We start from the raw sequence: 19,427 nt of genomic DNA, 5'->3' as shown, positions 1-19,427 counted from the left end.
AAAGAGCAGTGACATGTTGCACAGGCTCTGCCTGCAACAGCATCGTGTGCGCGTACAGAATGTGGGCTATAAAGGGAATCCTTTAATCTTTAATGGTAGTCATTTAGGCTTTTAGCATCTTTGTCGTAAATGCAAGACAATATAAACAACATAAATAAATCAGCGTCCATAAACCTTGTTCACAATCCATCCCATCAATTGCTGCTCGTGGTCATAAGCTGAGACATCTTTGTCTTCATCATTATCAGTAGAGCCATTACAGCCAACGGTGTCTTCTTAAAATGAACAGCTGCGTAATATTCTCTCAAGTCTCATTAAAGGGGTCATTAGATATAGAATATGTTGTCAGTAGCAGAGGAGAGTAGAAAGTAATATGATGCATTTGAACAGGTCAGGTCAGGTGATCAGGTTACCTCAGAATAGACTCTTAACCGTCGCTGGAACATTGAGAGCAAATGGAAAGTAAATTCCTACACTCTAAAAATATCTAAACAGAAGTTTTAATTAAAAAGATAAGCATCAGATACCACTAAATCTAATCCAGTAAATATGATTAATTTACAGTAATGCTATCTCGCTCTCTTTTGGATATATTAACAGATGAAATATTAATTTCATCCTGAGAGTATAAATTGCATCATCCCTCTGAATTGTATCTATGGTGCAGCTCTTGTTGGCGTCTGTGCTTCTGCTCTGAAGTGAACAAGACCCCATCAGAAGAAGCCTGGGTCGCTGGGCTTTATGGGAAAGCAGGCGGGCTGTTACACAGTGTGCTTCCAAGAGTGGGAAATGTGTGTGTTGGCAAGTCTGTGTGTGTGTGTGTGTGATGTGTAAAGACATAAAAACATGGATGACCTGCAACTTCTTGATGTTAAACTCAGACAAAACCGAAGAAATTTTACTCGGCCCTGAGCACCTCAGAGATCAATTATCTGGTGATGTGGTTTCTGTAGATGGCATTGCTCTAGCATCCAACACCACTGTAAAGAATCTTGGCGTTATCTTTGATCGGGACTTGTCCTTTAACTCCCATGTAAAGCAGATCTCAAGGACTGCATTCTTTCATCTACGTAATATTTCAAAAATCAGGCACATCTTGTCTCAAAAAGATGCAGAAAAATTGGTTCACGCGTTAGTTACTTCGAGACTGGATTACTGCAACTCCTTATTATCAGGCTGCTCTAATAAGTCTCTTAGGTCCCTCCAGTTGATCCAGAATGCTGCAGCTCGTGTTCTCACTAAAACTAAGAAAAGAGATCACATCACTCCTGTATTAGCTGCTCTGCACTGGCTCCCCGTAAAATCGAGAATCACTTTTAAAATTCTTCTCTTAACCTACAAAGCCTTGATTGGTGATGCACCATCATATCTTAAGGAGCTTAGCAGAAGGATAGCTTGTTGTACCATATTGCCCCACTAGAGAGCTGCGCTCACTAAATGCGGGGCTACTTGTAGTTCCTAGAGTCTTAAAAAGTAGAATGGGAGCCAGAGCCTTTAGTTATCAAGCTCCTCTTTTATGGAACCAGCTTCCACCTTCAGTCCGGGAGGCAGACACAGTCACCTCATTTAAGAGTAGACTTAAGACTTTCTTCTTTGACAGAGCTTATAGTTAGGGCTGAATCAGGTTTGCCCTGGTCCAGCCCCTGGATATGATGCTATAGGCTTATAGCTGCTGGGGGACGTTTTAGGATGCACTGAGCACCTATCTCCTCTTTTCTCTCTCCTTATGGATGAATTTTCATCTCTCCATCACACATTACTAACTCTGCTTTCTCCCCGGAGTCCTTTTGACTTCACGTCTCATAGGGTCATCGGACCCTATGAGACGTGAAGTCATAGATCCTATCTGCCTGATGGATCATCGAGGTCTGGATTGTGGAATTCCTGCTACCAACTACGCCACTGCCCTGTTGAGACTCCGCCCACTGTTGAGACTCCGCCCACTCCTCCTCTCTACCTCCATCTGCCTGATGGATCGTGGAGGTTTCCATCGTGGAATATGCCTACTCCGAACTATTCATACACTCTGTCATATTCATTGAATGTATTTTAAACTCTAAATCTGTCCTTCTGTACACATTACATCTCTTGCACCTGTCCATCCTGGAGAGGGATCCTCCTCTGTTGCTCTCCTGAAGGTTTCTTCCCTTTTTTTCCCCCTGAAGGGTTATTTGGGAGTTTTCCTGGTCCGATGTGAGGTTTTGGGGCAGGGATGTCTATGTGTACAGATTGTAAAGCACTCCGAGACAAATTTGTAATTTGTGAAATTGGGCTCTACAAATAAACTGAATTGAATTGAATTGATGTGCTAAATAAGCAAAAGAAGTACAAGCAGCAAGAGTCGTAGTAGTAGCGCTGTTAAAATGTACTCCAGTGGATTACGGTCGTCAGCCTCTGCTGTGTGTGTGTGCGTGTGTGTGTGTGTGGGGGGGGGGGGGGGGGTTGTGTGTGTTCACAGTATAAACAATTTGTATGCTAATGATTAAGGTAACTTGACGTGTGTGGTTTAGCATGTAGCAAAATGTGTCTGTGTGTGTATATGTGTGTGTGCCATCCTATTAAAAGGGGATTTTGTTGATGGAGCTAAAAAAAACTGCTGCAGAAGGCAATCTGCACTGACCACTACCATACACATCCGCAACATAGAGGAGAGGGAGCATAGATGAAATGGAAAAAAGTAACTAAGGACGGAGAGAGTAAGAAAGGCAAAAAAGGAGAGAGAAAAGAGTAAGAAAGAGAAGTCCAAAAGACAAAGAAAGATGTGTACAGTAATGGCTATTAAAAGCATGAAAATAAAGGACAGAGGAGAATGAAAAGAAGGGGAGGAAAGCAGAAAGAGAGGGAAAGACACAAAAAAAGGAAAGAAACAGAAACAGCAGAAGGAATGAGAAAGAAAAAGAATAGAACACGGATGGGTAAAAACAGACCATGAAATAAATGTAGACGGAGAGGAAGATAAAACACGACTGGCGAGTGAGAATGTGAGGACATGGAACGAGGGAATCACAAGTTAATGTGGCGAGAGAGAGAGAGAGAGGTGGCCCACTGACCTGCTTTACACAGCTAAATAAAGAAGAAGAGTGTAGATGCTTTCTGTCATGTGAGCAACCAGGAGATTGAATCAACCAAACAGTTGTGAGATTTGAGTGCACCAAGACAGATTTCGAGATTCCCAATTTTTTTTTTTTAAACACGTGTTTTTTTTAGGGACAACAACCGGGCTCGCTGTCACCATCTGTTGCCAGTCGTTGTGGTAAGCTAAGTTTCATAGTATAATTTGTATGTAACTCTGAGTAAGAAAGTATTACTAAGTATTAATATACAAGTAGTACACTATGTAAAATAGTTCCTTTGAAGATGATGAGATTTTATCTGTTCGTCATGTTCCACTCCACTGAATGGGCTTAAATATACACATACAGCGGATCAATATGGATACTAAGTTATTATAGAAACATGACACAAGAAATATTAAAGCTGCCATCACATGTCTGTCTTTCACGTACCATAATTTAAAACATGTTCTATGATATTATCAGAGCATATTTAAAAGACTTACGGATTCAGATAATTGCCTGAATACAATACTGGGGGATCGGGGGAGGAGCAAATCCACCATTTGACATGCATTTAATGCGGCGTAATCCTTCTTTGCTATGTATAAAATAGTGTGAGTATTAACATGTAGTAGTGACTAGGCTCTAACAGTCATCCATACATGTTTAGCCTGGACAGACGATCAATTATCAGTTTAAATTGTCGTCACAAGACAAGACATTCCTAAAAATTAGGCTCTGTAAAGAGATAGATGTTGTTTATCATGTTGGCTGTTAACATGTCAGACAGCAATGCGACACAAACACAGTGCACACTGAAATATTAATTCATAATTACAGATTCCAACAGCTCTGAGTTGTCTTGATCTCCTAATTGCCGACCAAATGGGAAAGAGTAGCTGCACCATCAGCACATACATCCATAAAGCTACAGACAATGACAGACTAACAAGTCTGCACGGACAGAGAGAAAATTGTGATTGAGGGGCAGCCTTACAGCATGGTGTTTTCATCTTGTGATTACTACACAGGTGTTCCTCATAGCTGCAGCCACAGCCATAGCCATAAATACGCGCACACACACACACACACACAGGCACACACACACATACACACACGTGGCTGCAGATCTGCAGGATTATGCAGCACATCTAAAGTAATCATACATGGTGTATAAATGAAAAGGCGGGACTTTGACTCCTAAATAAAATCTAAAAAAGTGTAAATAAATCAGGTCAATTCAGATTTAAAGCAACACCTGACTCCATTTCGAAGATATCAGAAATCATGACAAACGGCCTTCAAATTGCTCAACTTTTCCCTACCAACAATTCAAAATCCAAGCTAATTGATTTACATTGATGAGGAAGAAAAGCAGCAATTTCTCACAAATGGGAATCTGGAACAAGCAAATGTTGCACATTTTCTCCAAAAAAAATTGCTTCAATTTAAGCTAATCAGGGCAACATAGCAATGATCATAATTAGCAGAAACAAAAGTACAAATTAGTGAATTAGATTTTATATATATTATTACATATTCAGAATAGTGGGATAGTATTATAGTTTACGCTTATGGTGGCATGTCACGAGGGGAAAAAAAGGGAATGCATCACCATTGTGATCAATTAAGGAACCTTTCTGCTGAGGGGCCACCCAGAATCTAAATCGCTGACACATAAGAAAAGATGAGGAGGTCCTCTTCTGTTTAGGAAAGTGTACAATCACCTTCCACAATCAATCTCTGACAATTATTGTCCTGTCTGATAACTGCAAGTTAGTGCTTTAGGACATGCTAATATAATTGATCCTTTATCCTTATCAATCACTCTCGAAGGCTGGATGGATCCACTTGACCGGCAGATCAACGCACGTATGATACATCAAGCCACTTGTCGGATGCCGAGGGATGCCTTTAGTGTTGAGCAGGGGCGTTGTTAGGCCTATTTTAGGGGGACTTCAGCCCCCCTACAATTTTCTTCAGCCCCCCCAAATGTCCAAATAAGCATGAAATATGTATATATATTTTTTAATTTGTTAACTTCTGTTGTTGTTATTTCATTACATTAAACTATTGTTTCTCAACTGGACACATTATGTATAACTAACATGCTACATATGTGTGTGCATTCTGGTTTGTATGTTTTATCCCCCTTCAAATAAAAATCCAATAGCCTATCATCATAGTTAATCATATAATCCACGAGCACTAGGATTTTGGGGGAGGCTGCTGCGCTGGCTTTCTCACTCTGCCAAGTAAAGTGTCTCATCATAGACAGCCAGGATTACAGACAAGAGGTTAGCTCAAAGTAAATGATGCACGGAGTCTCTTCTCTCGTGAACACCGGCTGGTTCAGAGAGTTCTTCACAAAAACACCCAGGATGTGTCGGGTCAGAGTTCATGATGAGTCCAGGTGTGTGTGTGTGTGTGTGTGTGTGTGTGTGTGTGGGAGAGTGTGAGTGTGTGAGAGTGTGTGTGTGAGTATTTCTGGCTATGGCTTTGTGATGAAAACACCATGCTGATCAAAACAGATGAACATTAACGTTGAATTGATCCCATCTCCAGTGATGCGGCAGTAACAACCGCTGTTTGTTTCCAGGTAGTTGCAGAATGTGGCTATATATATATATAATATCGGTAGCTGTTAACGGGTGTTACCTGCTTACATTTAGATTTACTTGAGGCAAATGAAATGGTAACTTAGAAACTGTCTCCATTGAGCGAGAGTGAATATTAAATTAAATTTAAATTAAAAGCAAATTCTAAATACAAGAAATAACTATCGAAATCTCTCTATTCTTTGCATTAATATATTATTATTATATGTTGTCCATTGAATTGTATATTTTACACTGAACTAGCTTTATCTCAGTGATAGTGTCCAAATAAGCATGAAATATCACTATGACCCTTAAATTCTGTCTCTTGTGTTATCATAGACTGAATGCAAGACTGAATGCAAGAATGTCTATAACAATGGATATCCGGCAGTCTGTCACAAAAATAGGATTTTGGTTCTGCTGTCAACTTTTCTGAATACATGATTTTGAACATAAAATAAAATCCCCTAAATTGTGCACGTGCAGATATTGTGCTAATGAGGGTGCAGACTCTCTATTCATAACATCATCATCATCCTCCTCATCCTCGTGAGTAGCCTTGGATGGCATCCAAAGGCATTTCTACACACTGGGAAGCAAGTCAGATTAAACTTGGTAAAGAAATCCAACCGACTGTATTGTACGTCAGAGACGTTACAGTATCATAACACAGATATGTCTACATCTGAGAGTGAGGCTTTGCATATTGTGTTAAAGCAAATTGACAATTAAATCATGTATAACGTATATTGTGTTGATGCTGTCTGCTATTAAACGGTTCTCGTGTGTATTGGACCTACTTTGAGGTAATCATTCTCGGACCTCAGCTCCTCTATTTCCCGGACAAACTCCTCGTGCATGCCGTCCATAAACTCCTCCGTGAGGTCTGAGAAAGCCAGGGATGTGCTGGCAGGGACCCTGCTGTCAAACGAGGTGACTGAACGCTCTTCGCCGGGGGATATGCTCCCTTCCCCGGGGCCCACGCCCAGGGAGAGCCGGTCCTTGTCCCTCTCCGCGGAGGAGCATGTGGTCTTAGCAGCGGCTGCTTGGTGGCCGGCTCTGTCCCTGAGCGGCTTTTCGCCATCCGGCCCGCCGCCCCGGCTGCTCCGTGATTCGGCGTCGCTGCTTACAGCTTCCGCGGAGAGCTTGTTTTCCTCAGAGGCGCAGTCCGACAGCTCGGAGCTACTGTCGGTGGGGGACAGCTTCCCGGTGGCGCAGCCGGAGTCCTTCGACGCATCGTCGGATCCTATGCTGGCGTCCGACACCTTCCGCCGCCCGCCAGTGCTCTTGGCCGCCTTGGCTGTTTTAGACGACGCTGAGGGGGAGGAGGAGGAGGATTTGCCCGTAGGTTTCCCACCAGCGCTCTTCTCCGCCTTGCTGTCCCTTGCAGCCAGTCCTCCGACAGGGCTGCGCCTGGAAATGCGGCTACCCAGGTGGATGGCTCCCGGTTTGACGCTCAGGGTCGGGGTCCCAATCCCTCCGCGGATCTTGGTGAGCGACCAACCGGGTACATCCTTCGGCCGGGCGGGGGACGAAGCCCGGTTCACCTTCTTTTTCTTCTCGCCCGGAGGATGAGCGGCCACCATCGCCGGCAGCTCCGCGTGCTGCGTTTGCCCGCTGTCCGAGCCCTCCGTCCCGCCTCCGCTTTCCATCTTCTGCCGGAGATGGAGTCTCCGTTCCTTGGGCGAGGCGAAGACGAGGTGAGCCGGATAGTTATTGACATCAATCTCCTTTGTTTTTGTCATTCATTCCGTTTAAATGCCGACGCGTGGAAGAAAACACTGAAATGAAACCTTCCGTTGGGGCGAAATGACAGGCAGAAGTTGGAGCGCGGATAAACAACCGCAGAACGACACAAAAGGAGGGGATCCTCCGCGAGAGCTCCTGTGGTGCAACAAAAAGGAGAAACAGGAAGCGGAGTCCAACCACTGCAAGCAACGCAACGAATAATCCCGTTTCGCACCGTGTGTGTAGGACAATTGTATTGTTATTCCGCTTTGTTCTGATAGATCCCCTCCTTTATTCAGGGTATAGGTCTCGATGACATCAACCAGCCGGTTCCTGCTTCGAGGAGCTGTTGAGGGTGGGAACAGAGAGGCAGTCTCTCGCTCTCGCTCTCTCTCTCTCTCTCGGGTTTCTCCGCCCAGATAACGGACCGATTGAGAGAGAGAGAGAATATACTTCTTCAGCTCTCTGTCGCCACCATTGCAGGATATTAGAAGGCAGTAGGGAGCAGGCAAACGAAAACAATGCATGTATGCTCTGAGAGATGCATCTTCTGTCTGCACACTGTCAGGATTTATTAGGGTCCTCGTCGACTTCGTCGTAGAGGAACCTATTGTTTTTCTAAGAGTTATTATTTCTCCGTCAACGAAAGTGTTTTTGAGACCTTTATCATATCCCAAACATTGTCAAATTTGACATGCATATAAGGACTGATGGAAATTTTGATATTTTATAGATCTCGCATTTTAGTACAAAGAAATTGCTCAATAGCGCCCCCTTTCAGTAGAAAGGCTGCCATTTTTGAAAGCTATGACCGATTGTTCTGAAATTTGGTAGACATGTTCACTTGGACCTGCTCTCCAAATAAGTTAATGGTGGTCATCAAATGCGCCTCCTTAGATTTTCCGCCATTTTGAATTTTGTAAAACAATATTTTTTTCACTTTTTTCCAAAACACTTTGTCCGATTCATCCGAACATTTCTGGTGTCCATTAGTGGTTCAATGTCATCATAACTATTGAAAATCTTTTTTATATCTTATTGCGTTCAGAGAATATAGACCAATGAACATTTAAGGGGTGTGGCCTAATATTTGAAGTCACACAACTTCTAAATTATTTGGCTTATCCTCACCAAATTACTAGCCTATGTCCATATTGCATCCCTTAAACTACATTATTTTTTTCATAATATTTGAATATTAGTGGGCGCTGCAATTAATTCCTCAATATCTGCATTTTTTGCCCTTTTTAAGCCTTTTTTCATGTTTTTGGCAGTTGTAAAACTGTTAACTCCTCCTAGAGCTTACACCTGATTCATTCCAAACTTTCCCAGTATGATCTTGAGACCTTTGCCGTGAAAAATCTTTGAAAGATTTAAAAAATATTAAACTATGTGCGGTGGGTCGAACATCAAAAAACATCATTCGCCATAAAAATCCAAGTTGATGTAACTCGCCCATACATTATGTAATCTGCTCCATATTTCTCATATATCATGACATACTGAGCCTGAAGACATCCATATGCTAATTTTGAATAATAGTCATAGCCATAGCGCCACCTCGTGGCAAAAGGAAGTTACATGTTTTCTACTTTTTTACCCTTCTCCTCACAGATTATGCAGATCCCTCTCAAAATATAGCAGAATATATATAAAACCTTGATAATGCTTCCCTGTGAAGGTCGTAATGATACGTTGAAGTGTGGCGAGTCGTAGCATCAGCAAACTTTGATCCTTCGCCGTGAACAAATAAACAATCTAACATGCTCGAAACGTGACTAAACTTGGCGCACACATTTAAAGTCAAATACCTGATATAATTTGAATGCTTTGGAATGAAAATATGGCTTGATAGCGCCTCCTAGAATGAATTTTCGTTGAAAAGCCCACGTGTTTGCCTCCAATGACTAATTGACTCGTAATTCAGCATACATCTCCTCTTGGATCTGCTCTACAAAAAATATTATTATGACCATAAACTACGTCAACTTAGATTTTCCGCCATTTTGTATTTTGTAAAAAACTGTTTTTTTGCACTTTTCTTCAAAACGCTTGTTCCTATTCATACCAAAATCTCTGAGGTCCATAATTGGTTCAATGTAAAGGAATAATGTTCACAGATTGTTGATATCTTATTGCTTTCAGAGGATATGGACCAATGAACATCCAAGGGGTGTGGCCTAATATATAAAGACACCTAACTTCCATATCACTTTGACTATCTTCCCCAAATTGCTAGCCTATGTCCACAAGGACACCCTTAACCTACCTTCATTTTTTCATAATATTTGAACATTAGGGGGCGCTACAATCAATCCCTCAATATATGCCTTTTTGGCCTTTTTTCATGTTTTTAGGGGTTGTAAAACAGTTAACTCCTCCTAGAGCTTACACCCAATTCTTTCCAAATTTGGGCAGTAAGGTCTTGAGACCTTTGTCTTGTAAAATCTTTAAAGGATTTCAAAAATATTAAACTATGTGCGTTTGCCGGACCGGCAAAGAAACGCCATTCGCCATGAAAATGTACGTTGTTGTAACTCGGCCATACATTATGTTATCTGCTCCATATTTCTCATACATCATGACCCTGAAGACATTCATATGCTAATTTTTCATAACGGTCTTAGCGCCACCTACTGGCAATACAAAGTTACATGTTTTCTTCATTAATACCCTTCTCCTCACAGATTATTCAGATCCCTCTCAAAATATACCAGAATAGACCTAAAACCTTGATAATACTTCCCTGTGAAGCTCGTAAAGACACATTGAAGTGCGGCGAATCTCTCCATCTGCAAACATTGATCCTTTGCCGTGAACGAATAAACTGATGTAACTCCATTCCACCTCATCAGATCCGTTCTAAACTCCACATGTGGGATGACACTCCAGGCCTGAAGACGCGTGCATTCTAATTTTTTATTTTTGTCAAAGCGCCCCCTACTGGCTACACTGGACTCAGTCGAATCTACTCCAAACTTCTCATGCTTCATAGAATTCACGGCCTGAGGATTCCAACATGCCTTTTTTCACTCAGAGTCAAAGCGCCACCCACTTGCAAAGTAATATCAGTCAGTGCGTTTACATGATGGTATAATTCTAATCTTGCTTTAGTCGGACTATGCTATCTTTTGGGGGATCTGCTGTTATCCCAATATACATGGCAGTGAGTAATTCGAATCATTGGCCGAAAGCATGTCATATCCGATACGATAGGCGGCGCTGTTTTCATTACAACTCGTGGTGATACAGCCATTTCCGCCTTGACCTCTTCACCACCACCAACAACAACATTTTGAGAAAGATGGCGAACAGAGAGCAAGGCGAAGCTACATCCCTCTACTATTCTTCCATGGTGTTAATAGGAGTACAGCGAATGCAAATGGCGCTATTGGCTGAGTTGATAACGGAGAGAAGACGCCGTCGCCGAAGGTACACGGAGAATTTAATTTATCGTCTCTTTCGACTTCTGGGTCACGACATGGGAGGGCGGGAGGGAGGGAGGAGGGCGGCGGGATCTCGAGCATGCGCAAAGACGCAAAGTCCAGTTCCGAATCGAATTCAGAGTTACATGCCGCGAGAGTCGAATTATCAACTGGATCGGACCGAGCTAACCAGGGGTGTTAATCGGACCGAAGTCGGACCGCACATAGTCCGACTAAGGTGTTTACATGAAACGGATAATTCGATTTCAGTCCGACTAAGCCAATAATTCGATTGCATGTAAACGCACTGAGTGTCGCGTAACAAACGGTCAAACGCCCGAACGCCGTGCATGAGTTCTCCGCCGAGGGGGCCGGCGTCCGGCCCGCACCCCAATGCACACAATAAACAGGAGGGGAGAAGACGCAGTCAATGACCAAACTTACTGAATGATCTAAGACAATGTGCTTAAACACTATATGTGGATTTGTTAATCAATGAATAAATAAAAACATTTTTTTTAAACAACCAATATTGTTTCTGCAGAATGCAACTTCATCTTTAATACAAGAAGATATACAGCCATTTTCATCATGACTAATTTACCTCCTTGTGGAATTCTATGTGCACACATGGTAGCACAGCACAGTGCGTATCAGGTTACCTGTAGTGTGTGTGTGTGTGTGTGTGTGTGTGTGTGTGTGTGTGTGTGTGTGTGTGTGTGTGTGTGTGTGTGTGTGTGTGTGTGTGTGTGTGTGTGTGTGTGTGTGTGTGTGTGTGTGTGTGTGTGTGTATCAGTTATCAGCTAGAAGGAGAAGAAAGCCCAGGATTCCTCAGTCAACAACATGTGCCCTATAGCATTGCATTGCTGCCGACACCCTGAATCATTAACCTGGGGCCTTTCTACGGTCAACATGCTAACATGTTGATGTGATTACCATGCTTCACCATCTTAATTTAGTGTGTTAGCACTGAAGTTCAGAGTTAATGGTGGCGCCAGATGAAAAGGTAAGAGGTCGAGGTCACCCAAACAAAATTACATTTCTTCTTGAGATGGACGTGAATGCCAATGTAGAGGAATCTTCACTAAAAGTACATATGTCAACCTCACAGTGTCGCTGTAGAGAGAAAGGCAGAGGGTCACCAAGGGGCTGTCCTCCGGAGACCACGAATGTGAGAGCAATAGTTGTTGAAACGTTCCTCTAAAATTAAAACAATGTCTCGTGTATAAAACAAATAGAATATTGCCTTTTTAATATCACACAATACAGGTGGTATTGTAAAGAGTGACATCATTACGTTTGTACCTGCTTTGTACTCTCCTAAAATGTCATGCAACTGCATTCCCTTATACACTGTGTTTCTTGGAACACATATCTAGAAAGGGCAAGTGGGAAGCTATTAAAGCTAAAAAGCAGAGTGGGACGTCCTCCTCTATTCCCCATCCCTAATAATAATCACATTCATGTTTTCTTTTCCCCGCGTGTGCTGTTTCCTCAGTAGTACGACTGAATGTATGAACACACTCTTACACTCTTCCCCCCCCCCCCCCCCCCCAATGTTAATGCAACAGCCTCTCTTTTCTTTATTCTGATCTTGATCTTCTGTCTCTGTTGTGGCTGTTTGTCAAACCGTGACCGTCATCAAATTAAAAACTCATCAGTGAACCGAGGCAAGATGTCAATATAGTGTGCGGTGGCAAGCAAAATCATGCTGCGTGAATGATTTATGAAGAAAACACAGAATTAGAGCAGTTCGAATAGATTTTTACCACTCAGGGATTTGCTATAGAGATCAGACAGTCTTGTTTGATACTGACAGTGCTTTACATGCACACAAATACTGTGTGACAATAGTGAGAATAACGCATAAACTGATTATGGTGCCATTATGCTCTTGGTCCACATTAAGCAGTGTATACATCACTGTCAGTTTTAACTGTTTGTTTTCAATTGAGAGACAACATGGCTCTGTAAGAAGAGAAGAAACAATTCAACATTATTTGACACATTTAAATCCAGCTGTGTGAATTAAAAATGCGGAGAAACCAATTTAAACAATACATAATCCATTTTTTAACTCAGCTGACTAATATACTGGCCCTATCCTGCATAAAACCCTTTGCTGGGGCCTTTGTTGTCATTTCACACTAAATTGTTCATTAAAGAAATAAAATAAATCCTAAAAAAGGGACATCTGATGGGGTTTTTTCAGCAAAGCTGTCAAAGCAAAAATACAATTATTGCAAAGCTTTCACAAATGTTGTGACCACCATCAGATCACCTCTTAATTCATATATGTGAAATTTCAATGACAGAAGGCCAGTGGCGGGTTGTGCATTTTCTACCTAGGCCTTCAATGCCGTCTTACTTCAGCTGAATAACCTAATGTAAGCTATTAGTTCACCAGTGTTCCGGTGTGGGGCTTTTATTATGAAGGAGCAGACAGAAAGAGAGTTGTGGGTTGTTAGTCGTATTCACATGACACTGCAACAAGTGAAATAAAATGTTATATGAAGCGCAACACCGACAAATACATACCTGCAGAGTGCAGATAAGTACGCACATGACGGGATGCTGCGTCATAAACGGACAATGCGTGTAGCCCACACCACCGTAATAAACACAATGACCAGAACACATTTACAACCAGTCACATATATCACAAAACAATCAGACATAACTGTGGCACTGAAACGCCTCACACTCAATAGAATCAGAAATAACAATATAATAAAAACAACAGAGACAAATGAACACAATGCTACTGCAGAACACAACAAGCAGCTCACTCACTTAAAGTTAAAATCCATTCTCCTCTCTTTGCCAACAAACAACTCAATGACGTGGTCGTAGAGTTTGTCGTAGAGCATTAAGTCCACTAACAGCTCCTTCTGATGGCCATGAAAGTCGAGCCTCCCCAGTTGCGTTTCTGGAATAAGTCTTCATCCATTTCAGGGATGAAAATTGCTGGCTCAAGCTAGCTAGCTGTGGGGACGGGCTCAAACTAGCTAGCTGTGGTGCGGCCGTATGTTATAATGTCCTTCTTTTCCTGAAACGTCCTCCTTGAGAAAGGCTTCGAGATAAAATCCGCCACAAAGTCCGCTTCTCCTCCTTCCGCCATTAAAAGTTAAAAGCAAAACACTTAAACTGTGGTGACATCTTGACTTCTTGACCCCCGCTAATCTATCTCCTTCCCCTCTCAATTGAACTGCATGCGGGCCCAGTAACCAATCACAGCGCAGGTTAATCTAATGTACTTTCATGGGCTTCCAGAAGGCCAAAGGACCTCAACAAATACACCCAGAATGTCAAACTGACGATATGATTGGTTGACGATTATGTCAATCAACAATAAGGTCCCCATGTACTTCAAGCAGGCTGTACTTGTCTTGGCCTGTGTGAAGGCCTGAGATGAGCTGCTCTTCTTTCATAGAGACTGTGGAGGTGAAATCTGATTGGATAAAAGCTCCTGTTAAAATAAATTGGACTGGAAGCAGCGCTGCCGGATGGAAGCGAAGCAACAGAGGAAGACAATCGTGCAATAAGAAAATAAGAATTAAGGAAAAATATTAGGGCTGTCAGCGTTAACGCGTTAATCTATGCGATTAATTTGGCCGCGTTAACGCACTAAAATATTTTAACGCAATTAACGCAACTTTGTTTACTTCCGGTGTTCGTTGAAGTTTTTACACTCAAACCGAGTGTCAAACCGCGGCAGTACGGTTTAACACTGTTTCCGTTTTTAAAACAATTATTTTTCCGCGAAAATAAGAAGCAGAAATCATTTTAAACTCGTGGATGAATCAGTCGGGTTTCCTCCTGCTCCTCCTTCCTCCCGTCTCCCCCTCTGATACACAGAGGAACGAAGGGGCGACGTGTCGGGGGACACGGTGCGGAAAGAACTCGTCACACGAAACCTTCAACGTGATTGGTCAATCCGTTTGTCTGTCAACATTTTGGGGAAAAAACAACCAATGAACACTCAGTAAATCACAAAGGACCTCCCACCTCACGGGTGAGGCTCTATAGCAGCCTGTCAGTCAGAGAGCAGAGAACACGGCACCAGGACAACTGAGCCTCATTGAATAGAGCTGAGATTGTTCTGGAATGTTTGATGTATAACACATGGGTATGTGTCATATGCAAACGCCTTTAAAAGGTGAATTTAATTTTTTTGGTAAAATGTATTAAATGCCCCCAGCCTCCAGAGGGTTAACGTGACATATTTGAATGTCAGTCAGTTACCAAGGCCACTGGTTCTGCTGTTGTTCAGTGTTAAAGATGACAGGACCAATGGGGTCTCAATATACTTCTTTTTTTTTACTAATCTGATGTTTTACTGAAGAAACAATTTATCATCCACAATATTAAATACCTCGCTGGCACTTTATAGGTAGGAGCCTCTTTGAAACACAGCTCTGTATGAAGTTTGGTCTTTAAAAAGAATGAACTTTTAACTTTTAACTTTTAATTGCGATTAATCGCGATTAATTAATCGCAATTTCAAAATGTGCGATTAATTAGTTACTTTTTTTTAATCGATTGACAGCCCTAAAAAATATTTTTATTTTAATTCTTTTATTTTATTTATTATAAAATAGCTTTAACTTTGTAACTAGAAAATGCATTTCCTGCTGAAAATGCGTTGGAATGCTAACATCTGAAAGCTAAGAAAGAAAGAAAATATATATATATTTTTTTAATTATAAAATAGCTTTAACTTTGTAACTAGAAAATGCATTTCCTGCTGAAAATGCGTTGGAATGCTAACATCTGAAAGCTAAGAAAAAAACCATATATATATATATATATTTTAATTATTAAATAGCTTTAACTTTGTAACTAGAAAATGCATTTCCTGCTGAAAATGCATTGGAATGCTAACATCTGAAAGCTTGAAGCTGAAAAATAAATTGCTGAAAATGTTTGAAAATAGCTGAAAATAGCTGAAATATGAAATGAATAACTGAACATTTCTGGAAATAGCTGAAAATGTCTCAAATTAGCTGATTTTTTTTTAAAGAGCTGAACATAGCTGGAAATAGTTTAAATATCTGAACATATCAAAAAGGGAAACTTACTTCTGAAAATGTTGAAGCACAAACATATTGGGTGGAAATGTATAACTGGAAAAGATAAGCAAAACTTTATCTTCTAAATACCTTTGGATTTGACAGATAACCATAACTAAGACTGACTAAGGCTTTTGTGAACGTTTACATGTCCTTAAATATTTTTTAGGTATAGAAATTAGAGTTTAATCGCAGTTCATAAAGTTTTCCTGTTTGCTTTAAAAAAGTTTAAATTTTGTCCGATTTTCAATGAAGATGACTGAGCAGAAATGTGGAGTTCTCCCCTCATTAAGGCTTCTCTAGAAAAATCTGGGAAACTGTTGGATTCCATCGTCACACATCTACGACAAGCACAAGATTCTCTACTACTTTACCAGAAAATAATGCCAAAAACTAAGAATTGCGGCCGTAGTGACGATATACAACAAAAAATTCCGCTTGATCCTAATGCATCTCTCCCCTCTAGCGATGATGTCACAGCTCTAGACTTCCCCACACACACCCATTAAAAACTCCAGAAGGAGCGGAAAAACACAAACAACTAAAACGGGGACAGTTAAATAACTATAAGAGCTATGAAAAAAAGCTGAATTATAAAGTTATAGCTAACAATGTCGTCGACATTTTAAAGGTTAAATTGTTTCTTTAGCTTCTTTAGGAAAGATTCAGCCGGGCGCACCGATATGTTTGTTGAGTTTACGGGGGAGGAGCCTGTTTTCCATTACGGGGGAGGAGTCTGTTTTTGTGATGGGGAGGAGCCTGTTTTCCGTTACGGGGGAGGAGTCTGTTTTTGTTACGGGGAGGAGCCTGTTTTCTGTGACGTGGGAGGAGCCTGTTTTTCGGGACGTGGGAGGAGCCTGTTTTTTTTGACAGGGGCGGAGTCTGTTTTCCGTTAAGGGGGATGAGTCTGTTTTTGTGACGAGGAGGAGCCTGTTTTCCGTTACAGGGGCGGAGCTTGTTTTTTGTGACGGTGCGGTGCCTGTTTTTTGTGACGGGGCGGAGCCTGTTTTTCATGACGGGAGAGGAGTCTGTTTTCCGTTACGGGAGAGGAGTCTGTTTTTGTGACGGGGGAGGAGCCTGTTTTTTTTTGCCGGGGGCGGAGCTTGTTTTTCGTGACGGGGAGGAGCCTGTTTTTCGTGACGGGGAGGAGCCTGTTTTTTGTGACGGGGGAGGAGTCTGTTTTTCGTGAACAGGAGGAGCCTGTTTTCCATTACGGGGGAGGAGTATGTTTTTTGTGACGGGGGCAGAGCCTGTTTTTTTTGACGGGGAGGAGCCTGTTTTTTGCAACGAGGAGGAGTCTGTTTTCCGTTACGGGGGAGGAGTCTGTTTTTGGTTACGGGGGAGGAGCCTGTTTTCGTTACGGGGGAGGAGCCTGTTTTTTTTACGGGGCGGAGCTTGTTTTTCGTGACGGGGGAGGAGTCTGTTTTTCGTGACATGAGGAGTCTGTTTTTGTGACGGGGAGGAGTATGTTATTTGTGACGGGGAGGAGTCTGTTTTTGTTACGGGGGAGGAGTATGTTATTTGTGACGGGGAGGAGTGTGTTTTTGTTACGGGGAGGAGCCTATTTTTCCGTTACGGGGGAGGAGTCTGTTTTTTGTGACGGGGGCAGAGTCTGTTTTTCGTTACGGGGGAGGAGCTTGTTTTTGTGACGGGGGCGGAGCCTGTTTTTCATGACGGGAGAGGAGTCTGTTTTCCTTTACGGGGGAGGAGTCTGTTTTTTGTGACGGGGGGAGGAGCCTGTTTTTTTTTGCCGGGGGCAGAGCTTGTTTTTCGTGACGGGGAGGAGCCTGTTTTTCGTGACGGGGGAGGAGTCTGTTTTTCGTGAAGGGGAGGAGCCTGTTTTCCATTACGGGGGAGGAGTCTGTTTTCCGTTACGGGGGAGGAGCTTGTTTTTGTGACGGGGGAGGAGCTTGTTTTTTTACGTGGGCGGAGTTTTTTGTGATGGGGGAGGAGTCTGTTTTTCGTGAAGGGGAGGAGCCTGTTTTCCATTACGGTGGAGGAGTCTGTTTTTTGTTACCGGGGAGGAGCTTGTTTTTTGTGACGGGGGAGGAGCCTGTTTTTCATGATGGGGGAGGATTCTGTAAGAGCACCTTAAAGTTGACAGTGTCTTCTCATGATGCTGTGCAGAGAAGGATGGCCAGCGCATGTCAAACAGGAATCAGTGCTGAAAAACTACTGGCTAGAGCGAGCTACACTCACAGTTTGCTGCTAAAAGACTCATGGCTGGTAATACCTGCAACACTGCGCAACAATGTCGTGAAATGTAAAGCACGCGCACGCCAGGCTGTATGGTGGCCGGGACTTAGTCAGCAGATAAACGACATGGTACTCAGAACATGCATATAAGAGAGACACAATCACAATGAGCCGCTCATGCCCTCAGAGCACCCTGACCGACCATGGCAGAGGTTGGGGGCGGACCTCTTTGAACTGTTTGGAAAGACGTACTTACTTGTCGTCAACTACTTCTCGAGATATATTGAGATTGCACTCTTATCTCACACCAGGTCCACCGACATCGTCACGCATCTAAAGTCAATCTTCGCTCGCCATGGCATCCCGGAGGTTATGATGTCAGATAACAGACCTCAGTTTTCTGGACAGGCCTTCGCAGCTGCATACGGATTCAGACATGTCACCACCAGCCCGAGGTTTCCGCAAAGAAATGGCGAAGCAGAACGGGCGGTCCAGACGGTAAAAAATCTCCTAAAGAAGGCAGATGAACCCTACCTGGCTCTACTCGCTTATAGAGCCACTCCTCTTCAGAATGGATACAGCCCGGCTCAGCTTCTCATGGGCCGACGTTTACGCACCACGGTGCCAACTGTTCCCTCTCATCTGGACCCAACACTGCCTGACAGCCGTGCACTGGCTCAGAAGGAAAAGGAGAAGAGGATGTCAGATACTGCACACTACAACAGGCGTCACCGTGCAAAAATGCAAAGCGTCTTGTCACCAGGAGAACATGTATGGGTCACCGACGCTAAGACGTCTGGAACTGTGATCCAGAACCACTCTACTCCAAGATCTTATTTGGTGGATTTACCTCAGGGGGTGGTGAGACGCAACCGCCTGCATCTGATACCTCTACAGGCGCCTACACAAGAGAGGACATCACCACAGCAGCACATGTCACAGCAGGCTCCCATGCCACCTGCTGTGACACCTCCAGTGTTACCTGCAGAGACTCCCAATCTCATAACTAGGTCTGGGAGAGCCATCATTGAGCCCGCTAGGCTTAACTTGTGAATTGAAATTAAATGAAATAAATCTCAGAAATATATGTTGAGTTATTGTTGTGTTATGGTATAATAAGGTTAGTTAAAGCACTTTATGTTACAATGTGAGGATTCAGGGAACTGCAGTTGTTTAATTAATGCACTTGTTTCATACAAGTTCCAATGCTCACCAAAGTGCCTAACATTGTTTTCCTTACAGGGTTCGAATGGTCTGATGGAAACAACAGTTTATTCTCTGTTCTTAAAAGGGAAGATGTGGTATTGTTCAATGTTACGCATAACAGCTGATTGACATGTCTGTTCAACC

At 42.6% G+C, this 19,427-nt stretch overlaps 1 protein-coding gene across 2 annotated transcripts in view; it reads right to left on the bottom strand.

The window, feature by feature from the left end:
- soga1 (suppressor of glucose, autophagy associated 1) overlaps positions 1 to 7,669 on the bottom strand; it is a 118,452-nt gene extending 110,783 nt beyond the window's left edge. For both annotated transcript variants that reach the window (XM_056423296.1, XM_056423297.1), the window contains exon 1: positions 6,457 to 7,669. In XM_056423296.1, coding sequence (XP_056279271.1) covers positions 6,457 to 7,401 — 945 coding nt within the window. In that variant the 5' untranslated portion in view covers positions 7,402 to 7,669. The remainder of the gene's footprint in view (positions 1 to 6,456) is intronic.
- Positions 7,670 to 19,427: the final 11,758 nt, after the last annotated feature.

Source organism: Pseudoliparis swirei, chromosome 9 (assembly GCF_029220125.1).
Source record: "Pseudoliparis swirei isolate HS2019 ecotype Mariana Trench chromosome 9, NWPU_hadal_v1, whole genome shotgun sequence".
NCBI classification, from domain to species: Eukaryota; Metazoa; Chordata; class Actinopteri; order Perciformes; family Liparidae; genus Pseudoliparis; species Pseudoliparis swirei.
Note: the sequence above shows the minus strand (reverse complement) of the source record. Positions and strands in the feature narration are given on the sequence as shown.